This window comes from Python bivittatus, unplaced genomic scaffold (assembly GCF_059951505.1).
Source record: "Python bivittatus isolate LINGU-HERP-01145 unplaced genomic scaffold, Pbiv_v1 ctg000610_np1212, whole genome shotgun sequence".
Lineage (NCBI taxonomy): Eukaryota > Metazoa > Chordata > Lepidosauria > Squamata > Pythonidae > Python > Python bivittatus.
The window spans coordinates 1,259,832-1,287,378 of NW_028277088.1; the positions used below are offsets into that span (position 1 = coordinate 1,259,832).

General features: G+C 47.2%; 1 protein-coding gene across 11 annotated transcripts in view; it reads left to right on the forward strand.

The window, feature by feature from the left end:
* The window catches only part of LOC103067101 (uncharacterized), a 155,405-nt gene that overhangs the window by 85,509 nt on the left and 42,349 nt on the right, over window positions 1–27,547 (forward strand). For 7 of the 11 annotated variants that reach the window (XM_088150781.1, XM_088150785.1, XM_088150786.1 and 4 more), the window contains exons 5-13: window positions 6,016–6,147; window positions 9,879–9,992; window positions 11,872–11,994; window positions 13,085–13,177; window positions 14,132–14,239; window positions 15,244–15,348; window positions 16,125–17,219; window positions 17,786–17,944; window positions 19,047–23,156. In XM_088150781.1, coding sequence (XP_088006907.1) covers window positions 6,016–6,147; window positions 9,879–9,992; window positions 11,872–11,994; window positions 13,085–13,177; window positions 14,132–14,239; window positions 15,244–15,348; window positions 16,125–17,219; window positions 17,786–17,944; window positions 19,047–23,156 — 6,039 coding nt within the window. The remainder of the gene's footprint in view (window positions 1–6,015; window positions 6,148–9,878; window positions 9,993–11,871; window positions 11,995–13,084; window positions 13,178–14,131; window positions 14,240–15,243; window positions 15,349–16,124; window positions 17,220–17,785; window positions 17,945–19,046; window positions 23,157–27,547) is intronic. The other 4 variants (XM_088150790.1, XM_088150783.1, XM_088150784.1 and 1 more) reach the window with 4 other exon arrangements.

Genomic DNA, 27,547 nt, shown 5'->3' on the forward strand with positions numbered 1-27,547 from the left:
TGTCTTGGTACCCTTGGAGGAAGAGCTGCTCTTGGAAATCGCCTGAAGACGCTCAGCCGAAGGCAAGAAAAGCTTTTCAGAAGAATCACCTGCTTGCACCTGGCATTCAGTCAACACCAACATGACTTTGGGCTCATCCCCAGTTCCAACCTGCAGAAACAATTTGGTGCTGTTTCTCCTGCTTTTGTGACAACAGTTTATAAACCCATCTTCAAATCTTGAAGCATGCCCAATATCTGAGGAACACAGTGCTATATTTAGCAGCTTCTAAGCCAAGTTTCCCTTCCACATCTCTCTCCTTGCTGTATTTGGAAGGCCCCCATTCCCAGAATGCCTTGTGCTTTGGCAAAAATACCCCTCCTGCTGTTTCTTCAATATGACTGATTGTGACAAGGAGCTGAACCTCTGATGGTTAGCAAGTGTTTTTCCCAAGATCCACTTGCAATTGTCGTTGTGATTAGAGTAGAAGGACCAGGAAGGGAAGTGGGGTGGCAGCCGGTGGTCAGGAAAGACCAAGAAAGCTTTTTAATTTTCAGAGAGAAAGTCTCTTGGAACTTTTGTTGATTCCTGGCCAAGAAGAGCCTGGAACATATTTCTAATCATTGCAGGTAGCAATTTTTTTTAAAAAAATCTATATTTTAATAAGTTATATCAGCTATATTAGCTCAGAAGATAGTTGTGGTAGGAAATGACATCAACCTAGCTTGCTGCCTGCCCCCAGTTGTGGGAGTTGGAGCTCAGAGGCTTGAGCAATGTTAGATCACGGCCTAAGACTCATTGATGTAGTTTGGGTCTTGCCAGCTTACAAGGCTTACTAGCTTTCTACATTGAAATTCTCCAGAAATTGGAATCTGGTTTCGTGAAGAAATCTTCAAGGATTTATAAGATGCTTTTGGAGTGAAGCAGAAAAGGCTCCGGAAACAAGACAAAAGAAAGGCCTTAGCTCAATCCTGATGTATTGGACATGAATTCCTGTAATTCCTAGAAGTCAACACATCTCGAGGGCATCAGGTTGAGGAAAGCAAGGATCACACGTTGCACGTCTCAGAGTCTAGAAGAATAGTGTTTTGTTTATCTTGCATCATAGCACTCCCAAAGAAGTTTGCTCTATTAAGTTTATTCTCAGAGCCCAGATGGTTCTTGATGCAGAGGTGGGACCGGGCAAATATTGCAACTAAAGGTCCATTTGGTACCTGCAGCAAATTTTTAGATCTCCAAGGGCATGATTGCCCATGCTCATTTGTTATTTCTCCCTTTCATCTCAGTAAATTCAGAGATGTATTTAATTTATTCTGTTTTATTCAATTTGGATGCCAGCTGACTCCAGCCGACTCTAGATGTCTGCTATAGCATTCACCAGTTTAATACATGGAGCAAATGTGGCCTTACCCTGTCCTGTACCTCCCTTCTAGAACCTTCACCCAGTGAGTAGTTTGCTCAAAGCTGTCTGGGTCAAACAATGCTCTTAGGCTGGTTGTCACCTAAGTGGCCTTGGAAGAAACCTTGGCTACCCCTTGTAGGATCAGGACGGGCATTTGGCAAGGGCCCCAAGGACAGTTTTCAGATCCTTAAAAAGATGTTTAAGATTTATGAGCCATTCGGCAGTCTTAACGCATAGAAGGCTGACAGCCACTTTCTTGAGGCAGGGGAGTGGTTACACTTTGTAAATCTTGCGAGCCAGTTAGCAGTTTTCTTTCATCTCATTTGGGGAAATAAATAAGTTCAGTGCCTGTTGCTTTAGGGAGGTGCCAGGTGGCATCTCCAAGATCAGGTCTGGATTCCAAGAAGGTGCCTTCCATTTGGATTGAAATGGAGGGCATCTTTTTGAAACTGGTGCCCATCTTAGAGATGCCGCCTGGTGTGTGTATTTGATATAGGCATCTTCCTCCATACTGGCGTTCCTGCATTCTTTTAGAGCCAGCATCGCCTGACTCTGAATTTTGGGTTCTTTTTCCCCCCATGAGTAGAGCCCAGAACTGCCTCTCTCTCGTTCTCCCTTTTGCAAAGTTACTGAATGACTTTCTCCAGGAATACAAACTCTGCTTGCTCTTTTCTTTTCAAGTTCCTACTTGAAACTTTGCTGAAAAAGAGCCTGCAGCCATGCAGTAGTTGGAATTCCTGATCCAATTCCAGTTGGATCAGGAATACCTGGGGAGAGTCTCCAGTTGGCTGCGATGCTCCCTCTTGCTCAGCCTCAGCTATTCTTTTTTCTTTGGGTGATAACAAAGTCACCCCTCACACACCACTTTGTGCCCCTTGGAGCACAGGAATTTGAGTCTGAGGCAGGGATGCGATAAGGAATCTGCCCAAGAGCAACTAGAACATAGAATTGTGGTGCCCCCACTGATACCCTGTGATGTAAATCTGGGAGGGTACTCGTATGAAATGTCCCAAATCTTACAAGATTCCAAATCTTGATGAGTTCGGGCATTCTCATCTGAGTTTGATTTCTTGCCCCATGACTATCAAGACTTCAGGTGGGGAGATTCAGGAGACTTTGTTACAGTACATTTTATTTGACATTGGGACCCCATAAATGCTGCTCAGAGGCTTACGTGTGTCATGGTGCCCACCAGTCTCAATGCTTGCCTTACATACATGACTGTTTCTGAAAGCTTTCAGTGATGATCTCATGGTCTGCATAAAGAGGTAGGGTGATGCTGATATAATGATCAGCCGGGGACCCTCGAACATGAGATTGTAAGGCACTCCCTCACTCATGACGGCCTCCAGTTTAGCTTCAGGGAAGCTAGTAGAACAAAACATCTTCTAGGGAAAAGGATGGGCTGTTGGACTTTTGACTTCCTCCTTTTGACACAGACTAGCAGCTGCAACAGACCTTCCAGGGAAAAATCTAATGCAAATACTTTTTGACAGCAGTATGTTTTACATACTGTTTTTTTTTTTAAGTGGGGGAGGCTGGGGTGACCATGTATCTCAAACACAGTTCTCTTTGTTCATTTCTCTTGGACCTATTTAAATGAGCGAGCCTCACTGGCCCACGCTGCCAGTGGTAGCTATTTGCGGGAGTGCACAGAGAGCGTTCCTGTGCCCACAGGCTCCCCATCACAGATTTCAGGGTACCATTAATCATGGAACTCCGGCAAATAAATTCTCTACTTTAATAGAAAATTTCCATTAAAGAACTGAAAAATGGAGCGTTGATTTGAAGCTGTGCAACAGAACTAGGACAACTTACCTTGTGTCCCTTTACAAATTAAAACCAGCTGAAGGTACCTTTCATGCACCAAGGTAGGATAGTGGGGGTCCATAGGCTGTTGGTGGGGGGGGGGGATGGTATTGGATTGTCCAGGTTTGCTGGCTCTGAGTCTATGTCTGTATGGTTGTGTTAATAATGCTATTATATAATTCTCCAGTATAATAACAAAAGGGAGCAGAAAGTGAGAGAAGGAAAGCATTACATTTTCAATACCTTTCATTTGATCTGATTAGGAACAAAATTCTGAGGACTTGGGACAGTTGGAAACTAGAATAGCCATGATCTAGAACGACCAGGTTCTCAGCCTTCCCCAACCTGGTCATCCTCTGAAGGTGTGGCTTCAGCATTGGCCAGTGCTGGCTGGAGATTTCTGGGAGTTGAAGTGCACACATCTGGAACATGCCCTGGCTGGAGAAGACAGATCTGGATAAATGTCTGGTTCTTCTGTTTCGCAGTACGAAAGACTTAGATTCTGTCCTATAAGAGCTGGCAACCAAAGAGAATTAAGTGTTCAAGATGGCTGCTTGCCTGCTGTTGAAGAGTTGCCAGAATACAAGCTCAAGTCTCAGCTGGCATGGACACTTTACTGAGTAAATTCTCTGAAGGCTAGAATTGGGTGGGAGGAAAGGTGGGACTCTCAACTTCCAAATGAACTAGTGGAGTCTTGAGGCCTACTTTGTGCATTTGCTAACCTGCCAGTTCTCTTTGCCTGATGAAGAAGTGCCAGTGCTTCACTGAAGCATATCCACATGCCCGGCTTCTTTCTCAGTGGACTTCATCCTTTGCTTTGTATACTGATATCCATTTTACAGCATCCCATGTGATAGCTGGTTATTATTTACTGGGACCTGCAGAAGAAACTCCATTAGTTCCTTCCTTTCTGTTGCCCATAGCTGTACTCTTCTTTGACCCCTCAGGAGAATGATATTATTAGAAGACCAGTGCCTGAGGCACATTATTTTTCTGAGGTCCACAGCCGCTGTGTCCTCAAATTGCTTAGATGACCTCCTCATCTTCTAGACAACTTGCTTTTTAAGGGGGTAGAACACACTGATGGTGGGTGACAGAACTTCAACATTGTGGAGGAATATGTCGAAAAGAGAAAAGGAGCTCTAGAGAGCAAAGAAGTGCCAAGTGCAGACATGAAAAATACTGAGTTGAGAAGTTTTTGACAAAAAAAATCCTGTTTAGAAATAATTGGATAGAAGTTGTGATTTGGGTTATAGGCTAGGAAGAATATTGAGGGACTTCTCAAGGAAATGAAGATGAAAATTAATCTCTTCCAATTCTATCAATCTGTAATCAGGCTCTGGGTCCAACTCTTGCTCAGAGCACGAATCCCAGTGAAATCATTCCTGGTAGATGGTTGAACACCTTCTGTGAAGGGGAGCCCACCACCTTCACTGTCAAACATACATCATCCTTCCAGTATTTGAAGAGGGCTAGTATACCTACCTTCAGTTTTCTGATGGTTCAACATTTCCAGTTCTTTCCATTTCTTTTCATAGTTTTCTAGTCCCCCATTCATCCTGGTTGCTCTTCTCTGAACTTCTCCCAACTTGTCTTGGTTTTTCTTAGTGAGGTGCCCAGAACTAAATGCAATACTCAAGGTGAGGCTTGACCAAAGCCAAATAAAGTGGACCTATTACCTCTCATGAACTAGAAGCTCTACTCTGCTGATGCAGCATAAACTTACATTTGCCTTTTTTGCAGCCACATGAGCCAGGTAACTCATACCCAGTTTTCAGTCAATTATTTCGGTATCTTTTTCACAAATATTGTTATCAAGCCAGATATATTCCATGCTGTTTATTCCACCCAGATTTGTGTCCTTTGCCAATCTGATAAACATTTCCTCTACCTTTTAATCTATGTTATTAATAAAAATATTGAGGACTACCAAGATTCAGGATTGAATGTTGTGGCACTCCCTCCAGTTTGATGAGGAACTGTTGATGAGCACATGTATATAATTTTCAAACCAGCTGCGTAGTTGCTTGCTTGTAATGTCATTCAGCCCACATTTAACTAGGGTTACTATGTCAAATAGTTTGCAGAAATCAAGATATATTACATCTAGAGCAGCCCACAATCTACTAAAAAGGTTATCCAGTAAAAAATGAGGTACAGTTAGTCTGGTAATATATGTTTTTGACAATCTGGGATAATTCCCGCCTTGTTTTCAAGGCTTCCAGAGCAATTGTATTATGGTCTACTCTAGAATTCATGTCAGAATGACTGCCCTGCAGTTCTTTGGATCTTCCTTTCCCTTCTTTTGATCTCCTCTGGTCATCTGGCCCTTCACATATTCTTCGGGAATTCTCCAAGATAGGAATCAGTTAATTCTTTCAGGACCCTAGAATGTAAGTCTTCAGGACCTGGAGATACAAACTTGTTTGAAATAACTGGAAATTCCGTACCCATATTCCTGTTATTCCCGAACATTAATCCTTCCCATTTGCTCTTTTCTTCATGGTTGCTTGGTGGAACACAATCTCTTGTTGATGAAGATAAATCAAAGTAGGAATTCAGTATTTCTGTCTTTGCTTGGTTACCTGTTGGCATGTTACTGTCTTTACAGGGAAGCTGGTAAATGGATTCTTTTTTCTTCCTTTTATTTTAAATATATCTGAAGAACCCTTTTTTGTTCACTTCCCTCTATTGTGAAAGCTGTCCATTTACACATCTTTGTCATTCTAGCGGAAGCGCAGTTTTCATCTAACATATAATGGGTGACTGTAGCTTTCCTGCCTGAGTATCAATAACAGGACTGATGCTTTCCTTTCACTTTGCAGGGTCCCCAGGAAAAATCATGGATGAACAAATGCCTTACAAAGAATTCCTGGACCACAATGACTCATGGACGGTGGATGACGGGAACGGTTGCTTTGACTCACAGCTAGCGTTTAAGCCTATGGATGTGGCAGGTAAAAGACAGCAGTGAGAAACAACAATAGCTCAACTCCCTGAGATGCGTGGAATGTCCCATTTTTTAAAAAATCAGTGATCCGTCCTGAATTTTAATTAATAGGGTATCACAGTGAAGACAGCATTTTGACCCCACTCAGTGCGTAGTCTGATATGAAGCATGGGTTTCAATGTTTCCCAATAGAAAACCAATTTTGGAAAGTGTCCAGACTAGTTTTTCCCACCCACTTTAGGACTCGATTGTCTGAAGACATCCACACCTGTTAGAGTCCACTTTCTCATTCACATTATCCAAAGCATTTCTCTGTTTCAGTGGCACTCAGCACTGATGGTCTTCATGTGACAAGACGAATAGTCCTGCTGCATGAGGAAGGGATATTTCAGAGGGACTCATTGCATGCATTCAACATATTTTTGACACCCCACACTTAACTGCTGCAGCATACTTGAATTCACCCCATCAGGAGCCTTTCCTCTGCTTCTAAGATCCATTTCCTTGGGTAGACCCTATCAATGCCCTAGCATTCCTCCTACATTCATAGTTGGCATGATTTCTCCATTAGGGTCATGTTGGATTTTCCATCAGTCAGTTCCTTTTTTGCTGCTGCCTGGTTGTGTTATTCTAAAAGCTGGCCTGTAGAAAACTTCACAAGAGTCGCACCTCAGTCGTAACGACTGTACGGAGTGGGAACAAGTCTTGCTCGTTTCTGCGTGCTTGGATTTGAGGCAGCAGATGCTTCCTGATCATATTCATGGGAGTGATGAGTGCAGAACATCTGTGGAACTCTCTCTGTTCCTGGACATCTCATCCTCAAAATGTTAATTCCATGGATAAGGAGCCCAAAGTATTAGAGTTGCCGTGAGCAGTTGGAGCAATTTGCATTATATGCAGTGTGCAGAATTCCACAATATTGAGTCATGTATTATGGAGCACAAAACCACTAAGTTTGCTTGTTCTTCTCAACATTGGATGTCAGAGACCAACGCCTCTCTTCAAGCTGTTATATCTTACTGGTGCAGCTGGAGCATGAGCAGGTCCTCCCTGGACTCATCAGTCCTCTACAAGTCAATTTCACAGAGCAGTTGTCTCAGAATAGCTCCTGGGGTACAAAATTGGGACAGAGAGATTAATGGAGGGAGAAAGAGACTGCCTCTGTTAAGTTGATTTATCCTCGACTTTCTTGAATAGTACGTAGCTTCCACAGGATAAGAAGAGGAGGAGGTGGGACGCAGAGCCCTTGACTATCTCACTTCCTCTCAAGGCTTTTGGGGCGGAACTTGGAACCAATAAGCAGGAACAAGCTCTAATTTTTTGGAGTTCCCAGCTGTTGACTCATTGATTGATCTAGGAATAGAACCTGAATTTTTTCCAAGTTCTGATGCATTTAAAGGTTGAAGGAAAATACTGGCTATTGAGAGGATATAAATTTGAGCTAGTGCATTAAATGAATGTTGTTCATTTTAGCTATAAACGATCTGCATTACAAAAGAGAAGCCAGAGTTCCTTTGACTCAGTGATTCTGTGAATGATTAAAAATATGACCTAGTTTATAATAATGTTTCTCAACTTCAGGAACTTTAAGATGGGTGGACTTGAACTCCCAGAATTCTCCAGCCAGCATGCTTTACAATGTGTGGACTTCATGCTGGCTGAGGAATTCTGGGAACTGAAGTCCACACATCTTAAAGTTGCTGAGGTTGAGAAACACTGGTTTATAAGGCGTTTCTGCTCCCCCCCATCATCTTGAATTGTATATAGGCTTTTTATATAGAATTGTTATTAGTTATTTTAATATGGATGTTTATATTTTTATTGTGTTTATTGTTTTGGGTTTTAATTGTAATCTGCCCAGAGTCACCTTCTGAAGGAGAAGGATGGCATATAAATAAATTTCCCCAGCATTTTCTGTGTGTTTAGGTAAGACTTCTCTCAACAAAGCCTTGGCAGATGGCAGCATTTGGCTGACCCTTTCTGAGTTCAGAAGCTAAGCAGGGTTGGGTCTGGTTAGTATTTGGATGAGAGACTATTGGGAAATACCAGGGCTGAAGTTTAGACTGGGAAGAAAGAAGGCAAACCACTTCCGTAAGGCTGCCAAGAAAACAAGGTGGAGGTGTCTATGAAGTGACCAGGAGTTACGCTCTACTTGAAGGAGGTATGTTTGAGATACTTTCGTGTCTCAAACAGAGCAAAACAAGTACCACATTTGGAAATTTAGTGTCAGGCCTAGCCCAAGGAACTCCAAGAGACCATGCAAATTCAGTCCAGCTATGTTTATTAGCTACAACCTCTAGCAAGAATCTTCCCAGACTAAAACCCCATCTCCCAAAGTCCTCCAGCCACAACAGTGTGAATTCCTCAGGGAAGTGCCAGTCTCATCCTCTTGTTCCTCCCACGCGGTTCTGGTGAGTTAAGAAAATGCTTATCTCCCTGAGCTTGGCCTTCATAATTCCATTCCATCACATTTAGAGATGTACATCCCTTCTTTGAAAAACATGGCTGAAGGAGAGAAAAATGAATAATCTGATACCAGCCAACTTATGACTGAGCATAAAAGTCATGGTTGTCCCAACCTAGCAAGAACAATTGAAGGGGTGCCATGCTTAGCAAGGTGGTAGACCGCTCACCTAGACCTGTAGCTTAGTTCTCCAACATTTTTGGAATTTCTGCCTAACCAAACTCCTTCCTGCTCCGTCATCTCAACAGCGGAAGGGTGCTTTGAGTCTTGAAAGTTTCTTCTGCATATTGCAGACTGTCCAGCTGCAGGGCAGAGGCTCAGTTTGGAGGAAAAGAAATTGTCTGCAAGGAGGTCAGAGACGATGTTTTCTTGCCTCACTGCCTCTGTTTCGTCAAGGGTGTAATAGGATATCTGGCAGAAGCTGTCAAGATGAATATGTGGATGGCTGTTGGGCTTGAAAAGCGTCTAGAAACAGCAAGTCGGCATTTCCATCTTGGCCAGATAGGCCTGTCCCCTTTTCTTGTTTTGTCTGAGACATTTACTGTTTTCTGAGAGCTTTCTCTTCCTTCCAGTTAAAAGCCTTGTCAGTTTGACTTCTCCAGCAGAAGTGAGTGGGCTCGCCTGGGCTGTTGCAGGGAGGTCAAGGATCATGACGGGCTGGCCAGCCCCACTATCAGTTATCAGGGCTTGAATTGCATCAGTTGCATTTATTTTAGGAACTCAGTTCTGCTCTCAGAGGGTGGAAGAGAGGGCATGGGGAAGTATTGCCAAACCCTGCTTGTAAGCTTGAAAGGAGATGCACTGGAACAGCGTGTTTTGTCTGATGCTGAAACGGAGCTGAACCTGGCTAATAGGAAGAGGTGACACAAATCCTGTTCACATGAAGGTTCCAGATCCTTTTATGTTCGGGGCTGCTCCATTGTTCTGATTCACAACAGGCACCAGATTTAGTCATGATTCGGATTTGGGTCTGAGTGGGAGGCCTGGGGGGAAATTCTTCAGGATCCAGAGAATTTCCCCTCTCCTTCCCAAGCTTCTACTGAAAAACTAACTATTTTATCCAGGAAATCATACAATTCAGAGAATTAAGACTTGACAGTATAGTCCAGCAGCAGATTGGGGAAATCCTGAAACCTTCTGAAAATGTGGCTTTTCCAAATCTTCAGAGTCCTGATGGGACTTATAAAGTTCTTCCTATCTTATATGTGAGCGCTGCTGCACGCACATAATTTCTGACACGGGAGAATCATGTGATTCTGTTGATTGTCCTTTAGAACCTTTTAAGATGCACCGTGAAGACGTCCTGTCTGACCTGCTGCTGCTTCCTCAGGAAATGATGGATGTGCCAACTTTCGGAGAGTATTTTGGAGCTCCGAAAGAAGTCCATGGTACATTTTTCTGTCCTTGTCCACTGTGTAACACTTCTCACTTCAGATGCCACTAAGAAATTTTCTGCATGGCAACATCCTTCTTCCTTGTCAGTTGTTTTGAAACTAATTATGGAGAGACATCAAGCGCTTCCTCACTAATTTGTTCTAATCTTCATTGTGCCTTGACATTTGCATGATTGTGATCATCCATTCCCATCAGTTGTGGAATTGGCCTTTAGGACCAATATATATCTTAATTTCCTAACCTGATGTCCTCCAGATGGACAGGATTTGATCTCCCTTCAGCCTTAGCCAGCATGGTTATGCTTATCCACTTTGGGGATTATGGGAGCTGACATTCAGCACATCTGGAATTCACCAAGTTAAGAAAAGCTGCTCTGATTTGGTGTTGGAGGACACCTTAGAAATGTGAACCCTCTCTTGGCCAAAGGTTCTGCTTTTTCTGCAGAATGTTCTAATCAAAGAAATAGTTTAACTTCTCCAACCCTTTGCCCTGTCTTCCTTTCACACATTGAAGTTGTGAGAATCTCAGCCTTTTCTCTTCAAAGCTTTTGCAGCAAGAATTGAAAGAAAACTTACACAGCTTTGGGGACGTTATTGTAAGTCTCTGTGAGGACAGTATTGGGAAATGATTTAACCATTTCCCAACCCAGAGTCCTCCTGCTCTGGGAAGAATGGAATTCCTGTAGTTGGTGCCAAGTTGCAGAAGGCTGGGCTAGCTTTTCCTTCTCCACCTCCTTCCAGTAGAATGCATCTAGGAAGATCCACAACTAGCCTGCCCTGCTACTATTGCCCAGGGCTGCAGTGTTTGGGCTTTGTGTTTTGGCGTTGGGCCACCTTTGGAGTCTACGCTGCAGAGCTAAGATCTTGTCTCGGTCAGGGGTTTTCAGATATTTTCAGGCTGTGGAACCTGATTATTTAAAAAAATATATTCCTGGAACCTCTCTGACGAAGAGGCAAACCTGTAGTGACCGATTACCCTTTTTTCTGCCCTTCATCTCCCATGGAATCCCGTCAGGTTCTTGTGGAACCCCGGGGTTCCGTGAACGTCATTTGGAAAGCCCTGGTCTAACCAAAAGAAGAAGGCTTTCCTTTCTCTTTCAGTAGCTCCTTTGAAGGTTAGTATCAGGCCTGATTTGACTGCCTCCACCTTACCTCTCCTGATCTAACACCCTGCTGCTATCAGTGTCCCACCTCATTGTTCCAAGACACTTTGGGCTGGGCTGGGCTGGGCTGGGGGTTTAGGAGTTCCTTGGTGAGTCCACGAAGCGCAGCCCCTGAGCATTCCAGACTCTGAAGCGGAGGGCCTGATGCAGCGCCCAGGTCCACAGGGAAAGACACAGCAGTGGCACTCCTGGAGATTTACAGAAGAGCCAAGGGAAGGGTTAGAACATGAGTGTTAGAGGCCAAAAGGTTCGGGATGGGGAGATGATTTAACCAGGGGTTGCTGGAAACTGGCACTTCCGGTTTCCTTTTTCCCCCATTGTTGAAAAAACTTCTGCAGAAACCCAGGAGATCAGCATTGGCGCTAGAAGGATCAGGGACGCTTAATCAGGCTGCTTCCTATGCTTCTAAAAATTGATTTAATGCAGGCAGAGGGACTGAACTACAGAGCCCTTCCTTTCCCAGGCAGCAAGCATTGGTACTGTGGTCCAACTTAATTGAAATTGCCTTGCTGCGAAAGATCGAGTTACCTTCCCTCCTCTCTTGGGCAGCGCCTTTGTCCCCACAAAGTTCCCCGTCAAAGGAAGTCCCCAAGATTCAGCTGCCAAGCCTAGTTTCCCCTCGTTTTCTAGGCTTGGTTTTGGCTTTATCCCACCCTCTGGCAGCCAAAGGAAAGTGCAGCCCTGGTGCAAACCTGCCTTGTTTCTTCCAGGCCCTTATGGAACTGCAGAGCTGCCTGAACAGCCGCCGCTGGGACTCACCCACTCGCCTGGGACTGCTTTCGACCCCCTGGCCTTCCTTGGCGCGGAGCCTTTGCCGAATCCGAGCGAAGCAGGTGAACCCAAGCTGCTGTGCTCCTGCCCAGAAAGCGAGCGGGGCTGGAAGGGGAGGCGGAAAAAGGTGGAGGGGGTCTGGGGTCAGGATGGGTGTGAGGCCCCTGAGCCCTGAATAAAGCAGTTGGTGGAAGCAGGGCCACCGAATTCGAGGGGCAGTTCTCTGAATTGCAAAGACAGCCTGTCTGCCTCTGGGCAATGGTAGCACCTTGGGATCGGTTGTGCGCATGTGTGTGTTCCAACCCAAGAATCTCAGCAATTCTGGAGGAGGGCTTCTGGAGCAGTTGTGGTAGGAAGGCAAATCCTATCGGACCCTTATGGTGGGAGTAGACCCTGTTGAAGGGGGTGAGTCAGAACACAGGCTCTTGTCCTCCCAGAGAGCCCCAGGAACCTCTCCAGGGGCCCTGTGATGCCACTTGGAAGAGGCATGGCTGAGTTTTTGCACTGTTTTGCAGCCGTTTTGGAGAAATTTCACAGGTGGGAAGGAGAATCAGAGGGCTTCCAAAGTTGACCAACATCTGAAAAATGGGGCTCGCTTGCCTATTTATTTGTTTGTTTGTTTGTTTGTTTATTTTTCAAATTTAGTCACCATCCATCTCATTCAAAAAGCCACTTTGGGTGGTTTACAATGAAACTGCAATAAATACAGATTAAAATACAGTAAATGTACAGTAAGATAAATAATGTCTTCCAAGGCACCGATGGTAAATAAAGGTTATTCACCTATGGGAGCGTCTTCAGGGTGCCAGCCACCCACAGGGTTAGTTACCCCCTTCACAACCCACGCAAGTTGGCAGAGCCAGGTCTTTGCTCTTTTCTGGAAGGCTGGGAGAGGGGGGGCCTGCCTCACCTCTGGGGGGGAGAGTGTTCCAAAGACAGGGGCAACGACAGAGGAGCCTCTTTTGCCACTGATTTTTCATGAAGTTATCTCATGGGGGCGAGGGGGGACACTTGGTGGTTGCCCACCCTTGCCATATGAGCACAGGGTGAAACTGTTAATCTCCTATGGGCATTTAGACCCAGATTTCCCCCCAATTTTTGTGAAGCCATCTTCTGCTGAAGGTCTGTGTGTCTGCTCCCTGTTTCCTGCAGCATCTGCAAGACAGATGGGTCCTCCTGAAGATTTCTGGTTGGGAACTCAGCACTTAATGGAGGGACAAGAAGCCACTTTCTTTGAGCCCCCAGGTAAGAAGTTTCTTCTTCTCTCTTCCTTGTGCGATCAGCAGAATTTAAGCTGCCACAAGAACAGGTCCGTTTTTGCATCTTCATCTTGCAGAAGAAATTAAGAACTTGTTTGAGATGTTGGGGAATAGCCCGTTAGAAACCAGGGCTCTGGATTTCCAACTCTTTGGACCCAGCTAACCACAGACTGCTGGTCCACAAAATATGCAACAGGCCATTTGCATACAATAGATATTCTTGCATTCATTGTACAACCTTCTGGTAGTTCTTGTTGAAATGATACCTTGATTCCTCCTCTGACTTGCTGATAGCTGTTCCCCTGGCTACTAGCTTACAAACAAAGCAGCAACATCTACTGATTTTCAGAGAAGCTGCTATAAGAAAGGAAGCCCGGGGAGGCTGGGGCCCTGCTGTCTCCACCCCACCCCTTTTGTCTGTGAAAACAACCACCAGACCTTGAGCTCCTCCCAGTTATCCACCCCATCTGTTCAAATTAACAGTGATCTCTAAGAGGAGAAGGGAAAACAGTGATGAATGGAGCAAAAGATCAGTAGAGGCTTCCCAGAACCCTCTGCATTTCCTCTAAGAGGATGTCCTCTTCCCACCCCCTCTGTATCCTGTCCAAAGCTAGGTGTAGAGCAGTGCTTGTATCCCCCGACCGGTATCCTCCCTTCCCTGCAGCGGCTGCCCCCTCCCACAAATAGAAGCCGTGTAGCTCCTCTTTTCTCCAGATGGAAGCCGAGGGGAGCGTGACAAAGCTGGGCAACTTATGTTCAGCCACAGCCCTTAGCATGAACGTTTTTCCCCCTTCAGGATTTTGGCCCTCCTGACAGCATTGGAGGGAGCAGCAGCCCTTTAGGTGTCATGGAGTGCAAAGCCTGTGGCAGCCAGACCAGCTGGTCAGTGTCCCTAGCAGGTCATCTAAGGTGTAAACGACTTACTCTCCCTTCTGCACAGAGCCCTGCAAGGTCCCCGATGAGGCTGAGAGGCACCCACCGGTTGTGGGTGGGATGGATTTCCCAGGAGTGCTGACCCCCCCAGAAGCAAACCAGGCTGCATCAGCAGGTGAGAGAGGGAGAGGGTGTTTGGACTGGGGCTTGAGTCCTGGCTCCTCTCAGTCTCCAGCTCCCATCCTTCCTTCCACATTCTGGGTTGGGCTTCTTTGGGTGAAGAAGACAATTGAGAAGAGAGCCGTTGGAGTGTCCTGCCACAAAGTCCCGTGCAAGGCGACTGTTCTGCCTACGTGTGAGGCTTTGCCCTTGGGCTGTGGAGCGCCTCAGGGCTCGATCCGCATAACCCACTTGCCCCAGCTTGAGGGCAGGCCCAGAACTGCTTCTTGAGGACACAACGCTGTTCTCCTTCTGTTCTCAGCCCCTTGGGAAGGTTTCTCCTGGCACCTGTCAAAAACCTGGGGTTTTCTGACTTGGGATGGCTCAGGCGGGCATTTCATTGCAGGCAGCCCTTTCTGCTCCAAGTGGCTACTACCTGCTGTGGCAGAAATGCCCCCTTCCCTTCATGATCCCCCCTCCTCCTCCCTTTTTATATTGGTCCATCAGTGGGTACTTCAGACAGGAAGGTGTCAGATGTGAGGGGGAGGCTGTGGAGGGCTCCCTCAAGGGCTATCCTCAAAGAACAGCCCACCGAAAGGAAAGCGATTGGTGTTTGCCTTCGTGGCATGGGTGGGAGAGGTAAAGAAGCAGGGAAGTCCACCAGTTGGGGGCCCTGGTAAGAGTGGTCTAGACCCATGAGGCCACCCCTGTGTCCAAAGTGGAGGGAATGGTTGAAATCTGGAAACAGATTTCTGAAGCCAACTTCATTTCCAGCCAGTTTACACTTGGGAGACAAGCAGCTGAAGGCTGTCAGACAGAAAAGTCCTTGGCCAAGAGAATCTGCCGTGGAGAACCTTGCCTCAAGGCAACTGATTTCTGGTGGAGCTGCTTCTTTTTTTGATATGATGCCACCAGGACAAACATCCTGCAAAAGTCAGCAGAGATCGCTTCTGCCCATTTGCTCCCAAACTTCCTGAAGAAGGTAATGCACTGTTCTGAACCTTGTTTTCTTGGTTTCAGCAGTTTCTCCTCCAGTTGGTGGTCCTGGTCCTACAATGGAGGAGCTGATGGGATTTGAACCTTCGTTTGACCACAAGCTGCTTCCTCCTAAAGGACTTCAAGCAGGTGAGCCTCCACTCAAGAATGAGTAGCATACAACAGGAACCATGCCTTCTGGGCTCACGTAGTAGCCACTGGACGCAGAAAAACACTTGCTTGAGTTAAAGAGTGAGAAAAGGTGCCGTACCCTGTTGCCGCATTCGTTCATTCAATTTATATGGCCGCCCATCTCAAATATATGACTCTGGGCGGCTAACAGAAAATAAGAACAAGGTAAAAACCTAATAACAAACAATAAGTAACAAATATAGGAACTGAGATAAAACCAACCAACACTGTCAACATAACCAAGATACGGGCTCAACCGCACAACCTGGGCCCCAGGCTCAGGAACAAAACCAGGTCTTTGTGGCCTTACAGAAAGCCAGTAGGGTCAGGGCAAGTCTAATTGCCAGGGGAATGATGTTCCAGAGGGTGGGCACCACAACAGAAAAAGGTCTCTTCCGGGCAACCTTCTTAACAGCTATTCAACTCAAATGCGTATTTTCTTAGGAACTTGCGTTAATTGAGTCCATGAAAAAGGTGCTGCTGCTTTAAGGAGGTGCTGGCTTGCAGGTGGAGCAGGCCTCCCCATCTTCTCTCCAAAGCACGTTCTCTGTTTTGAAACTGAATAGCCACACATTCCTAGTTCCAAACATCTGGAGGGCACCAGACAGATGGCAGGAGGGATAAATGGGTTGTGTACCATTAATGGTCTGGAAAGGGGAATTTTAGAGCATCAGATAGCATCTAAGCACATTCAGATTGGGAAAGACAGCTCTTTCTCCCTTTCTCTGGAACAGGCTTCCTGGAAACTGCAGTGACAAAAGAACAGAAATCAGAGGTTGAAGACACCACTGTCCTTGCTGCAGGTGGCTGTCCCATGTTGGAGAAGCAGGAGGAGGGAAGCAAGTTTCTTTACACTTCAGAGGAGAAAGACAGTCAGCCACTTCTTAGCCAGCACCCAGGAGAGCCAACAGCAATCATCTTTCCTACCCAGAAAGCAGATGAGGCCCAGGCAACTCTTCCCTTTCACACTCAGGAAGAGGAGAGTAAATTTCCCAACTTCAGAGCAGAAGATCTGGACATTTATTCTGCCCAGCATATAGAGAAAGTAGATGAAAGCAAGCTGTCTCTCACCCAGCAGATGCAGGAAGTGACAAATCAACTTTCTCCTGCCCAGAAAGCTGATGGACTTCCACTTTCTCCCACCCAAAAGGTTGATGCACCTCCACTTTCTCCCCTCCAGAAGGTAGATGGACCTCCACTTTCTCCTGTCCAGAAAGCTGGTGAGCCTCCACTTTCTCCTGCCCAGAAAGCTGATGGACCTCCACTTTCTCCCCTCCAGAAGGTAGATGGACCTCCACTTTCTCCTGCCCAGAAAGCTGGTGGGCCTCCACTTTCTCCTGCTTGGATAGCTGATGGACCTCCACTTTCTCCTGTCCGGAAAGCTGATACCCCTCCACTTTCTCCTGCCCAGAAAGCTGTTACCCCTCCACTTTCTCCTGCGCAGAAAGCTGTTACCCCTCCACTTTCTCCTGCCTGGAAAGCTGATACACCTCCACTTTCTCCTGCCTGGAAAGCTGATGGACCTCCTCTTTCTCCTGCCCAGAAAGCTGACACACCTCCACTTTCTCCTGCCCGTAAAGCTGACACACCTCCACTTTCTCCCACCCAACATGCAGAGAAGGTGGGAGAAATCAAGGTCCCCCTGAGTCAATTCATAGCAGATCAAGAAGTTAAGTCCCCCTCTTTGCCCAGCCAACCTGTGGAGCACCTTCCTGGGCAGGAGAAGCTTGATGAGAAGAACAGGCAGCCCCCCAGCACACCTACTGAGAAGCTGAAGGAACACAGTCAGCCAGCACCAACACCTGGGGAGCATCTTCCAGATCCTGCAGGTAGGGAGAGCTTTAAAAAAACAAAAAAAGTGTTATGATGGGCTGTCACCTTCTCTCTTTCCTCCAGCAGCAAGTCAACCTCTTTTCTCCCTCTCTTACAAATCTGAGCTGCTTTTCTCATGTGATGGTGGTGCTCTTGATAGATAAAATTGACTTGGGGGTCTGAGGAATTTAAATGAAATAGGGGCTTCCATAACACATATTTAGGATATTGATCAGAACAGCACTTGAAAAGGACAGTATTCTCTTGGCTCCTGAGCCATGCCCAAGCTCCATGCTGTAACACAAGGTCTTCTTGAGTTGGATGTACTGGTGTGGGTAGTGGACAGATCTCTCTTTGATATGGTAAATGTCAAGGACCACTGAATCTATGCTATTCTCCTCCACCATGGTGTTTTCCAGTTGTATTGGGACTGGACTGGGAGTTCTGGAGGTTGCTCTTCCAGCACCTTTGGAGAGCACCCCGTTAGGGAAGACTAACCTGATTTTAACCATGGGGCCATGATGCTTCTGGCCATGGGGAAAGTTCTCTCTTTTGTTGTGGTCATCCTAGTTTTTGTCTTCAGCAGAGTCGGTGGAATCTGTACTTTGGGGAAAGACCCAGGCAGATTCTCCAGGGTCTTTTGTTGAAGAGTCCTCATTTGTCAAGGCAAAGGAACCACTGGAGCCTCATCCTGCCCACCCAGTGGAGTTGCCTAGAGAAAAACTGCCTCCAGAACATGAGGGTAAGTACCTGTGTAGGAGCAGGAGCTGAGCCTTCTCTTAAGTGCTTCTCTTCCTTCTCCATCCTGGAATTCCTCTCCCTTGCAGCTTGCTTCTCTCTTTGGGACATCAGTCTTCTGCTCTTGGAGGAAGATGCTGCAACAGCTTGTTTCTCTTCCTCCATTCTGTTTACTCCCCACCCCTGCTGCTTTTTATCCCCAAAACTGGGCATCCTACGTTAGTTGCACTGGTACCTAGGTTCAATGCAGGCAAGTTTCTCAAATACCATTTTTTGATCTTCCTCTGTCTGTGGAACCCTGAGAACATTAGCTTACTTTCTAAAACAGGTTGCTAAGATGAACTTTTTTTGGCAGACCCATTAACGACGTTGGTCTGCAATTGTGTGAAAGAGTACTTTCAATGTGTCGTCCATCTTTCCCCTTATATATGCATTCCAAACTGTGGGATAGATTGGGGACCCAGATGTTCAGAGACAGTTTTGTGACCCCTGCTGTGAATGAGTAATAGGCTGTGCGAAAGCCCAGAAAAATATCTCTTCCCACTTCCCTTAAGTTTAGGCACTTTGCCTTCCATCTGTGTGTGTCTATCTCATTTCTCTTCCTAGTTGCGCCCCAGCTGTATCATGTCTTAGCTTGCCAGTATATGGATTTTCTGCAATGGAAGGTTTCTAGGTCTAGATCTTTTGGCCCTTTTTTTTCCAAGCAAAGAGATGACCTAGGTCTGAAAAACCTTTTTAGAAAAGTAAAGAAATGCAGCTTTCCTCAACCCACCACTTTTTAGGTGTGTTAGATTACAATTCCCATCATCTCTGGTGTCCAAGCTGCTTGGAGATGATAGGAGATGCAGTCCAGGACCTGTAGAAAGTTAAAAATTGGGCTGTCTAAGCCTGAGGACGTCTATTTATTCACTGATGTAGAAATGATAGCTTTTCAGAAAATCTGATCCATGATGTGCGATTTATTTGGCAAAGGCAGAAATCAGTGAAACCTAAAACACCCCCAAAATGTTTCAGTGTGAGTAGAATTTGGCCGTAATGTAAACATTTGGAAAGTGATTCTTGGTCCATGGTGGCTTTTGTCCTTCAGTGAACTTCCTGTATTCCAGGTGCACCTCCTGCCCAAATAAGACAAGCTAACAAATCCAGTGACCACCGCAGGTTTGGCAGAGCAAAGCCTGCCCAGATGACTGTGGCAGATGCCCCAGAGGAGCTTCTTGCAGGTTCTCCAACCCAGAAGAGCCACAGTCCAAGAGGAGACCCTTTTTATGTGGCTGACTTTGGCTCCGTCAGTGGGACTTCTCCCCACAGCAAGAGATCTCAGAGGAAGGGACCTGGCCAGCCTTTCGAGGTTGCGGAGGGTACAAGAGAGATATTGCAAGAGGGTTGGGATCTGGAAGCTTCAGCAGCCTTGAAGAAGAAGAAGAAGAAACCAAAGCAAAAGAGAGGGCAGCAGCTGCGGGTAGTGGAAACATGGGAGGACAACTCTAGAAAGTTAAGAACTCCTCTGGCTGCTGCTGAACCTCAAAAAGCTCTCCATGAAAGTGCCAAAGAGGTCTCGTGGGCCTCCACAGAAATCCCCGGAAAGGATACTTTGAAGCTTGGTAAAGAAGGACAACTGCGGGATGGTCAGCACCTTCCACCACTTCCTCCAACAGACATGCCTGGCCTGCAGATTGAAGGCCCTTCCAGATCTGCATTGGACACAAAACCAGGAGAGTTGAGCCAAGCTAAATCAGCGATGGATGACAGCTTAGCATTGCAGCCAAAAAGTAAAAGGGGAGAACTTTCTGATGAGCTGCTGAAGCACCACATTGAGCAGAACAAGCAGGAAAGCCCAACTTCTCCCCTAGCTCAGACCAGTCCTGGGGAAATAAGTCCGTTTGGGAAAAATGTACAGTTAGAGCCTCTGTCTCCCAAGAACTCAAACATTGATGCTTCAGCTCAGGAGACCAAATCTGCAGCGATGCAGAAAATTGAGGTCCCGACAGTAGAGCCTGTGGTTGCAAGTGAGAAGGTTGCCCCAGGGTGGCAAGGCCTTGAAAGGGACGAGGGGTTGCTAGAAAAGCCAAAGAAACTGGAGGGGGCTTTGAAGAATGACAGGGCTGGCATGGGAGGGGTCGGCCTTCCAGCTGAACCAAAGATGGCTGAGGCAACTGAAGGAGGGAGTTCTCTTCATCGAGACAGGGAAGGAGGCTCTGTTGCCTCAGAGATCCCAAAAGAAAGAGAGGCCAAAGGGAGCCTCTCCACAAGAAGCGAAAAGCCTGATTTTAATTCTGCAAAAATTCCCCTGGTGGCGGAAACCAAGTTGGATCCAGCAAAACCCTTCTTTGCTGCTGAGGCAATTGGCGGTGGCCCAGTGCCTTTCACCAGTACAACCGAGGAAGTCCTTGGTACCACCCCTCCAGAACAGCCGGCTGGGCCCAAAAAGAGGGGCAGCGATGGGAAAAGCAAGAGAGTGAAGCACTTCCCGGAGCCACGGCTGTTTCCTTCAGAGGAGAAGGCTGGTTTGAGCAAAGCTTCAGCTGCGGTAGAAGTTGAGGCACCTGGCGAAATCAGTTTGGCAGCCAGGGGCCCAGAAGAGAGTTTTCCCACCTCTTCAGGAGCGAGAGAGAAGCCAAAGAAGAGATCTAGCAATGGGAAGAGCAGAAAAGCTGAGGAGAGAAGCTCCTTCAGGCAGCCCTTTTTCTCCAGCATGGAGGGTAGCAGAGACTTCCTTCCCTCTCAGCAGGGCTGGCCTGACCAAACCAAACAGAGAGCGGATTATCCAAAAGAGGGGACTGACATCTTAGCTGCAAGCCAGCTGTTGGAAAGTGCTGCAGATGCCGTGAAACAACACAGCCCTCCTCCTGTAACCTTGACAGAACATGCCAAAGGGGCTCCAGCTGGATCTGGTGAAAGGGTTGACTTGCCTCCATCAGCATATCCCTTCATCTTGGAGGCCCCTGGCAAGCAGACAGAATGCCAGGCTCTCACTGAGTCCACTGTCCAAACAAAGGAAACAGGCAGTCCAAATCAAAACAAGGGACTTAGCCTCACCGGTTTAGAGAGCCCACCTGGAGGAGACCCCACTTTGGTGTTGCCCACAAGCAAACCCAAAAAGAGGAGCAGTGATGGGAAAAGCAAAAAATCTGAGAAAAGTTCCTCAGAACAGCCACTCTTCCTGGAGAAAAAGTCGGATGTAATCAAGCCTTCCAAGAAAACTGATGTAGCTAAGGAAACAGGCTCTCCTGAGAAAAGTCAAGTGCCAGAACTGCCAGGTGCCACCGAAGTCCACGTCCCTGCTGAAAAACTGCTGGAAAAAACAGGAGGGAATCAGGGGAAGAGCCTATGCTTTGAGCAGCTGCCCACCCCTGAGGAGAAACCTAGCACTGCCAAGACAGAAGAGCTCACTAAAACCAAAGAAACACCTTCTAGTGAGAAGGGGCAGGAAGCTAACCTAGAGCAATTTGGGGAGGGTACACCAAAGCCACATGTTGCTCTGCCTCAAGTGCCGGAAGAGCTGAAGATACAGGATACTGAACGGCAAAGCCTCCAAGTTCCTGAGGTTTTGGAGGTGAAGCCAGAACCATCTGGTGAACATCACAAACTAGCTAAGACTGAGGAGGTACCCTCCTCTGATGGTAGCAAGGAGGAGGCATCACAGCATCTCCTCAAGGATGCAAAACCTACAGGCCAGGTTCCTGCTAAGCTATTTGTTGACGAAACATTCAGAGGAGAAGAGAAAGGAAAGAGTAGACAGGACATGCCTAGTTTGGAACAATCTGTTCATTCGCTGGGCAGGTCAGACACTGGTACAGTTTTAGATGCTGAGAGAAAGACGAAGACCAAAGGGTCAACTGCTTCCAGAAGCAGCAAACAGAAAAAAGATGGTGGCTCTGATCTTTCAGATCAGCAAGCCCCGCTTGCAAAACCTGAAAAGAAAGGTAGCGAAAAGAAAAGTAAAAAGGCTCTGATTGTCCCTCCACAGCCTGGTGTTGCACAAACTAAGGAAGAAGTAAACGAAGAGCAGCCTTGTAGGGTGGGTGGGTTGGACTTTACTGTGGGAGAAGCTGAGGTTGTAGATGAGAACAGGAACATCAAAGGCTTTCCCTCTGGACATCAGCTGCATTGGGAAGAGGACCTCACGAATGTATTTGAACCGGCTAGCGCTCTTGATGAAACCACCTCTGAAAGTCAGGGGACCCGCTGCCCCTTTTTAGAACACCCCAGCAAATTTGCTGATGTACTAAGCAAGGAGCAGCTTTTTCTTCCCAAATTACTGCAAGATCCCGAGCAAGGGGACCAGAAGATTCTGGAGGAGCTACAGGAGAATTTAGCAAAGCTTGAAGGTAGAGAGGCCGTAGCAGAAGCTTCTCTTTTAATGAAAGCTGGTGATGAAATTAGGGAGAAGAGGAAGAAAAGCAAACGGGCACCGGCAGACCGTCTTTTCAAACCAAAAACAGAAAAGGATCAGGTTTCCAGTTTAATAGAAAGTGGAGGAATAAACCTCTGTGGCAAAATACAAGGCTCACCAGAAGTGGTGGTGGAGGAGAAGCCAAAGATGGCTCCTGTGCTGGTTGCTGAAATAGAAGGAAGTGGTTCTGTTGGAGAAGCCAGTGACCTCCCTATGGAAATGCCAACTCTTAAGGAGTCTGGTAAGGAAAATGCAATTCTCCAGGCTATAACAACTGCACTTGATGGTGGTAGTTCTGAGCCAGGAACGTTAGCAGAAAATAGAAAAGAAGCTGAACTGAGGACTTCTGAGTGCCCAGATAGTTCAGGAAGTAAGACGAGAACAGATAAGCCCCTGGAGGATGTCCCTGTGGAGGAAGTGGGCTCTGCTCATAAGCCCAAAGTCTCTTCCGATCATCTGGAGCCAGATGACGGGAATGAGGCAAAGATCAGCCCCATAGTCCAACCAGCCAGCAAGGAAGAGGCAGGTCTACTGGGAGAGGCAACTGAACCGAAAGATGTGCAGAACCTGGGATTGGCAGCCAGGGAACAACTAGAGTCAATTTCGCCGGCTGTGGCCGATCATGGTGACCAAGGGCCGAGAGAGACCAAGAAAGCAGGGCGAGCCAGAGCCCCTCAGCAAATGAAAGGCTACATGAGACCCACCAAATCAAGAGGGCTTCCTCCTCCTCCTCCTCCTCCTTCCCTGAGGGACGCTGTTCAAGAGCAAGGCAGGAGAAGGCCTGCAAAGTCTGATGCCCCAGTTCTTCACAGGCAAGAGAAAGGTGTGTGCTTGCAGCTGTGGCCTTTCATCAGTCATGCATCCTACAGCTTGTGTGTGAGAACTTGCTCCATGTCAGCGCATTGGCCTGAGCACCTAACTGTTAATCCCGCGGCCGAAGCACAAGTCTCTTTGGCATGACTGTTTCCTGGCTGTCTTTTAGAACCTGTTTGATTCAGCTTGCTTGTGTCACAGTGCTAATGGCCAACTTTGGAACTGACCCTAGAAACTGAGTTCCTAAGCTTTTGTCTATGTGCTTAGCCCTGTTTGTGTAGTTTGTACTCACTAATCTTGAAACCCGGCCATCCTCTAGCTAAGGAACCTCTTGAGTCGGAAGGGCCTTCTGAGGCTGTAGACCAACCCCCTGCTCTGTTCGAGTATCCAAGATTAAGCATCCCGGTTTCTCCTTGAACCCATTCAGCAAAGGGGAGCCCACCGCCTCTCTGAGTCACTGGTTCCACTGTTGAATTGCTCTGACTGTTAGGAAGTTTTTCCTAACAATGAATTGGAATCTGCCTTCATGTAACTCGTCCTAGGTTAGATGCTTCAATAAATCAAGCAGAAGACACAACAGGGTTGCTGTGGCATGTCTCATACTAATCTATGGCAGGAGACACTTGAATTATGCTAGTGAATCAGAGTAGAAGACAGTTCCATGTTCCAGTCGTGCAGTGGGTTTCCTCATGTATCCAGCCATTTAGAGTCAGAGGTGCACTAATGAAATAAGTCTATGAACTTGTCTCTTATAACCTTCTGCCATCTCCTCTGATGGCCCTTCTTCCGTGTTCATCTAGAGATGCTGAAGATTGACCACTTTGCCTGGTTTTATTCTCTGCCCCTCCCTCCTTTTTAAATACCAGGGAGCTTCAGTTTGCCAGCAGCCATTTAATTTGGTGGGGTGAAATGCCTTTCCCTAACAAAACTGGGTCTAAACATGTCACTAGGCAAGGTGAGTTGGGGCCATTCGTCTTAACATCCGCTTGCATGGAAGAAATGCAAGAGTGAATTATGATGCCCATAACATTTTACATCTTTTGTGACAGTTGCATAACCTATAGAGTTGGGTTTTTTTTGGTGTAAATGGTGTTTTCTGCACGAAATTGTTCCTTAGAGGTGTGCCTCCGTGTGTGTTCTATGCATGGGGAAGGAAGGTAGAAAAGGTTTTTTTAAAAAGGGGTTTAAAGCAGTGCCGTCTTTGGAAAAGCACAGACTGTTGGAAGCTGTTTTGTTTTCCTTGCAAACTGCTGTATTTGAGCAAACCTATCTGGCTGTTGCAAATCAGAAAAGGTTACGAGGAATTGGAATGTAAGGGGTACAACGCATCTTGCCTCTGCAAGGGAATGACACAGGGCACACATGCTCACTGGTGCATTCTGGATGCCTAGAATTTGCTTAAATAATGGGCAACTCTCTCCATCCTGGAGAAGTGCAGGCCGTGGTTGGGGAAGATGCACTGTCCTTAGCATGCTGCCTCGGCTCCCACTTTGGAATTGATGAGAGGAATGGATATGGCTGAGGCCTCTGCCACAAGATCTAGGTAACAGGACCTGGAATTTGATATTACAAAGAAAGCGGAAGGAGTCTACTATCTGGGACAGTGTTTCTAAACTTGGCCCCTTGAAGATGTGTGAACTTCAACTCCCAGAATTCCCATGCTGGCTGGGGAATTCTGGGAGTTGAAGTCCCCTCATCTTCAAGGGGCCAAGTTTGAGAAACACGGATCTAAAGTTTGTCATCTTGGGCCGACACTGCCTTTCCTGTTGGCGCATCTAGAAGTCTCAAGAGGACGCCTACTTTAGTACTACTGAAGGCTGGTACCATCCAGATGCACTGGAACCACAAGCTTGCAAAATTCCTCAGCCGCTAAACGGCTGAACGGTGCGCTCTCTGTGGGCATCCAGGCCCCATTTCTACACCATGGTTATTCAGGTTAGCTTTCACAGTCCCATGATTTTAGCCTGCCTCATCAGAGGATTAAAAATGGGCTCAGTGTTTATGGTCTCTGGTCTCCACTTTGGGGTATCCCTGCCCTTAAGCCTGGGCACTTTCTGCCGCAAGCCGAGCCCTTGGGCATAGCTGAAGAGATGGGTCTGTCCCCCAGGACCCTTTCTTCTCTTCCAGACTCACAGGGAGCCCTTTTCCTTCCACATTTGCTCCCCACCCTTTCTGAGCCTTTCTACTGCTGCTGACTTTGAACATTGTCCCTGCGGCTGCCTGCATTTGTCATTAGTCTGGCAGCAGGTGCTAAATATTGCATAGCTAAGAGGAGGAGTGTGCAAAAATTAGTTTACTACGGTTGTTGCAGGGAGGAGAGGAGTGCTTCAGAATAGGTGCTGAATCTTCCCTTAGACACATTCTCAAAGGGGCCTTCTGTGAATATGACTCCACTCCCAGAGAACGGTTAAAGGACTGGGCAAGGCCTTCCCCAGCTCAAAAATGAAACCTAGTTCCCCCAGATTGTTTAGTTTATCACCGTGTGCTAATTGTCTGAGCTTGTGTGTGGTTGTGAAACAGAGACCTACAGTACAAAATTTCCCTCCTAAAGTTTATCCTTTCCAGCAGCATCTTTGGTTCCTCTGATGGCTCTCCTGGTTGACTCTGGTGACGACACCTCGTCGCACATGGTTCTTGGTGGGTTTGCTAGGGAGCACTTCAGCATCCTGCAAGGTGTGGTTGTCTTGGAAACCAGTGCATAGAGGACCTTGCTTGAAACCATTTGTTTGCTGGTGTGTGTGTTTTAAAACATTGAACAGGATATGTATTAGCTTGAAGGGCAGAGCAAAAATAGAAACTGCAGGCTGCTGTGGGCGGGAACTGGCAACTTGCAACTTAAACCGCGGTGTGTTGAAGCAGGAATCGGCTTGGGGTGGGGTTGAGGTCCAGCAGGTCGCCCTGTGCATCATTCTACCCCCACAAGGCCTAGTATCCTCAGCCATAAGTCCCATACTGAGTGGACTCCAGGGACTTGCGGTCCTAACACATTTAGAGGCACTAAACAGGAATGGGCTGATGCCAGGCAAAACCTGAAGATCTCAGAAGCTTTTCCAGAACTTCGTGCATTTTGATTGCTCCTAATAATGCTTCCGCCTGACCCCGTAGTTTGGAAGTTGCCTAATTTTTGAAGCCCACTGTGAGATGAGGATGTGAGTGTGCGTCTGCTGCCCCACCTGGTAGTTCTTGACCTTGGCCAAGCTGTGGACCACTCGCTGATAGAAGAAGAGGCCCGCTGCTCATTATTGTGCAGAGTACAACAGAGGCCTCTCTCTTTTTCAGGACTGAGTTCTGCACTGCTTCTGACCAAGCGTCAAATGGATCGTTCAAGCAGGTATATGCCCGGGGTGGAAAGTTAGATAGGAGAACAGACGAAAGCTGCAAGGTGAGGCTAGAGAGGCAGGACCCCTTACCTTGGGAGTTTATCTTCTCCGCTAATTTATGTTGGCAAGGAACAGTAGAAATTGTAATCCAGCATATAGAAGTTGTGCCTGGGATGCTGGAAATCCAACCCCAACGCTCAGCATTCAGCAAAACCGGCCATCCTCTGCAGAATATTCTGTCTTGTCCCAAGGCCCTGCGTGCATTCCACCGCCCCGCCCCTTTTGACTTGCTTCGCCCTGGCTTTGCGGTCGTCCTCTGCTTTCCCCTCCGCAGTGAGAAGAGCAGCAGCGAACATTCCGTGACGTCACGCGCAGCTCAGCCAATGGCTCGGAAGGTTGTCTGCGCCTGGAGGGCAAGAGGCGACCTATGGCTCTGCCTCCTTTGCGATCGGCAGGGGTGGGCGGGTGGGAATCGGGGAGCTTCGTGAATAAAGCATGGAACAACTTTACAACTTCTTGGTTCACAGTTCCGACGCTGCTTGCTCTCCCCCCACCCAGCGCTTAAAGGAGGATGGCAAGTGTTGGCTCGTGGGGGGGGGCTTCTTTACGCATTTGTGTGCAGTGAGATAAATTCAGGGGCCGTGTTGCAGCAGAGTCCAAAAATACCCTTTGCAAATTAGCCGGCAGGAGTTGTCCGTGCTGCGCTGGGCTCCAAGGGCAGCGCTCCCCCCTCTCCCAGCCCCCCAGCCCCATCTAAGCAGCCATGACAGCAATGCTGAGCGGTGCTTTCCTGGTTCAAAGCAGGATCTTATTGAATCCAGGCACGTTGCAGTGCTTGGAGGACAAAGAACAGTTTCTCTCTCCTGTGGTGAGCCAGGGGTGGTGATACCGAGTGCCTGGAAACTGGAGGGTGCAGGTTGGTGTTTGGCAAAATTCTCTGTGTTGCTTCTCCCAGTTGGGGTGGGGGAAAGGATGTGGAATGCTAGGTGGCAGGTGCATGCATGACCTCGAAATGCAAAATACAGCACATTTGTCTAAAGCGTGGGATTCATGATTTTTGAATCATGAAGTGTGAAGTTGG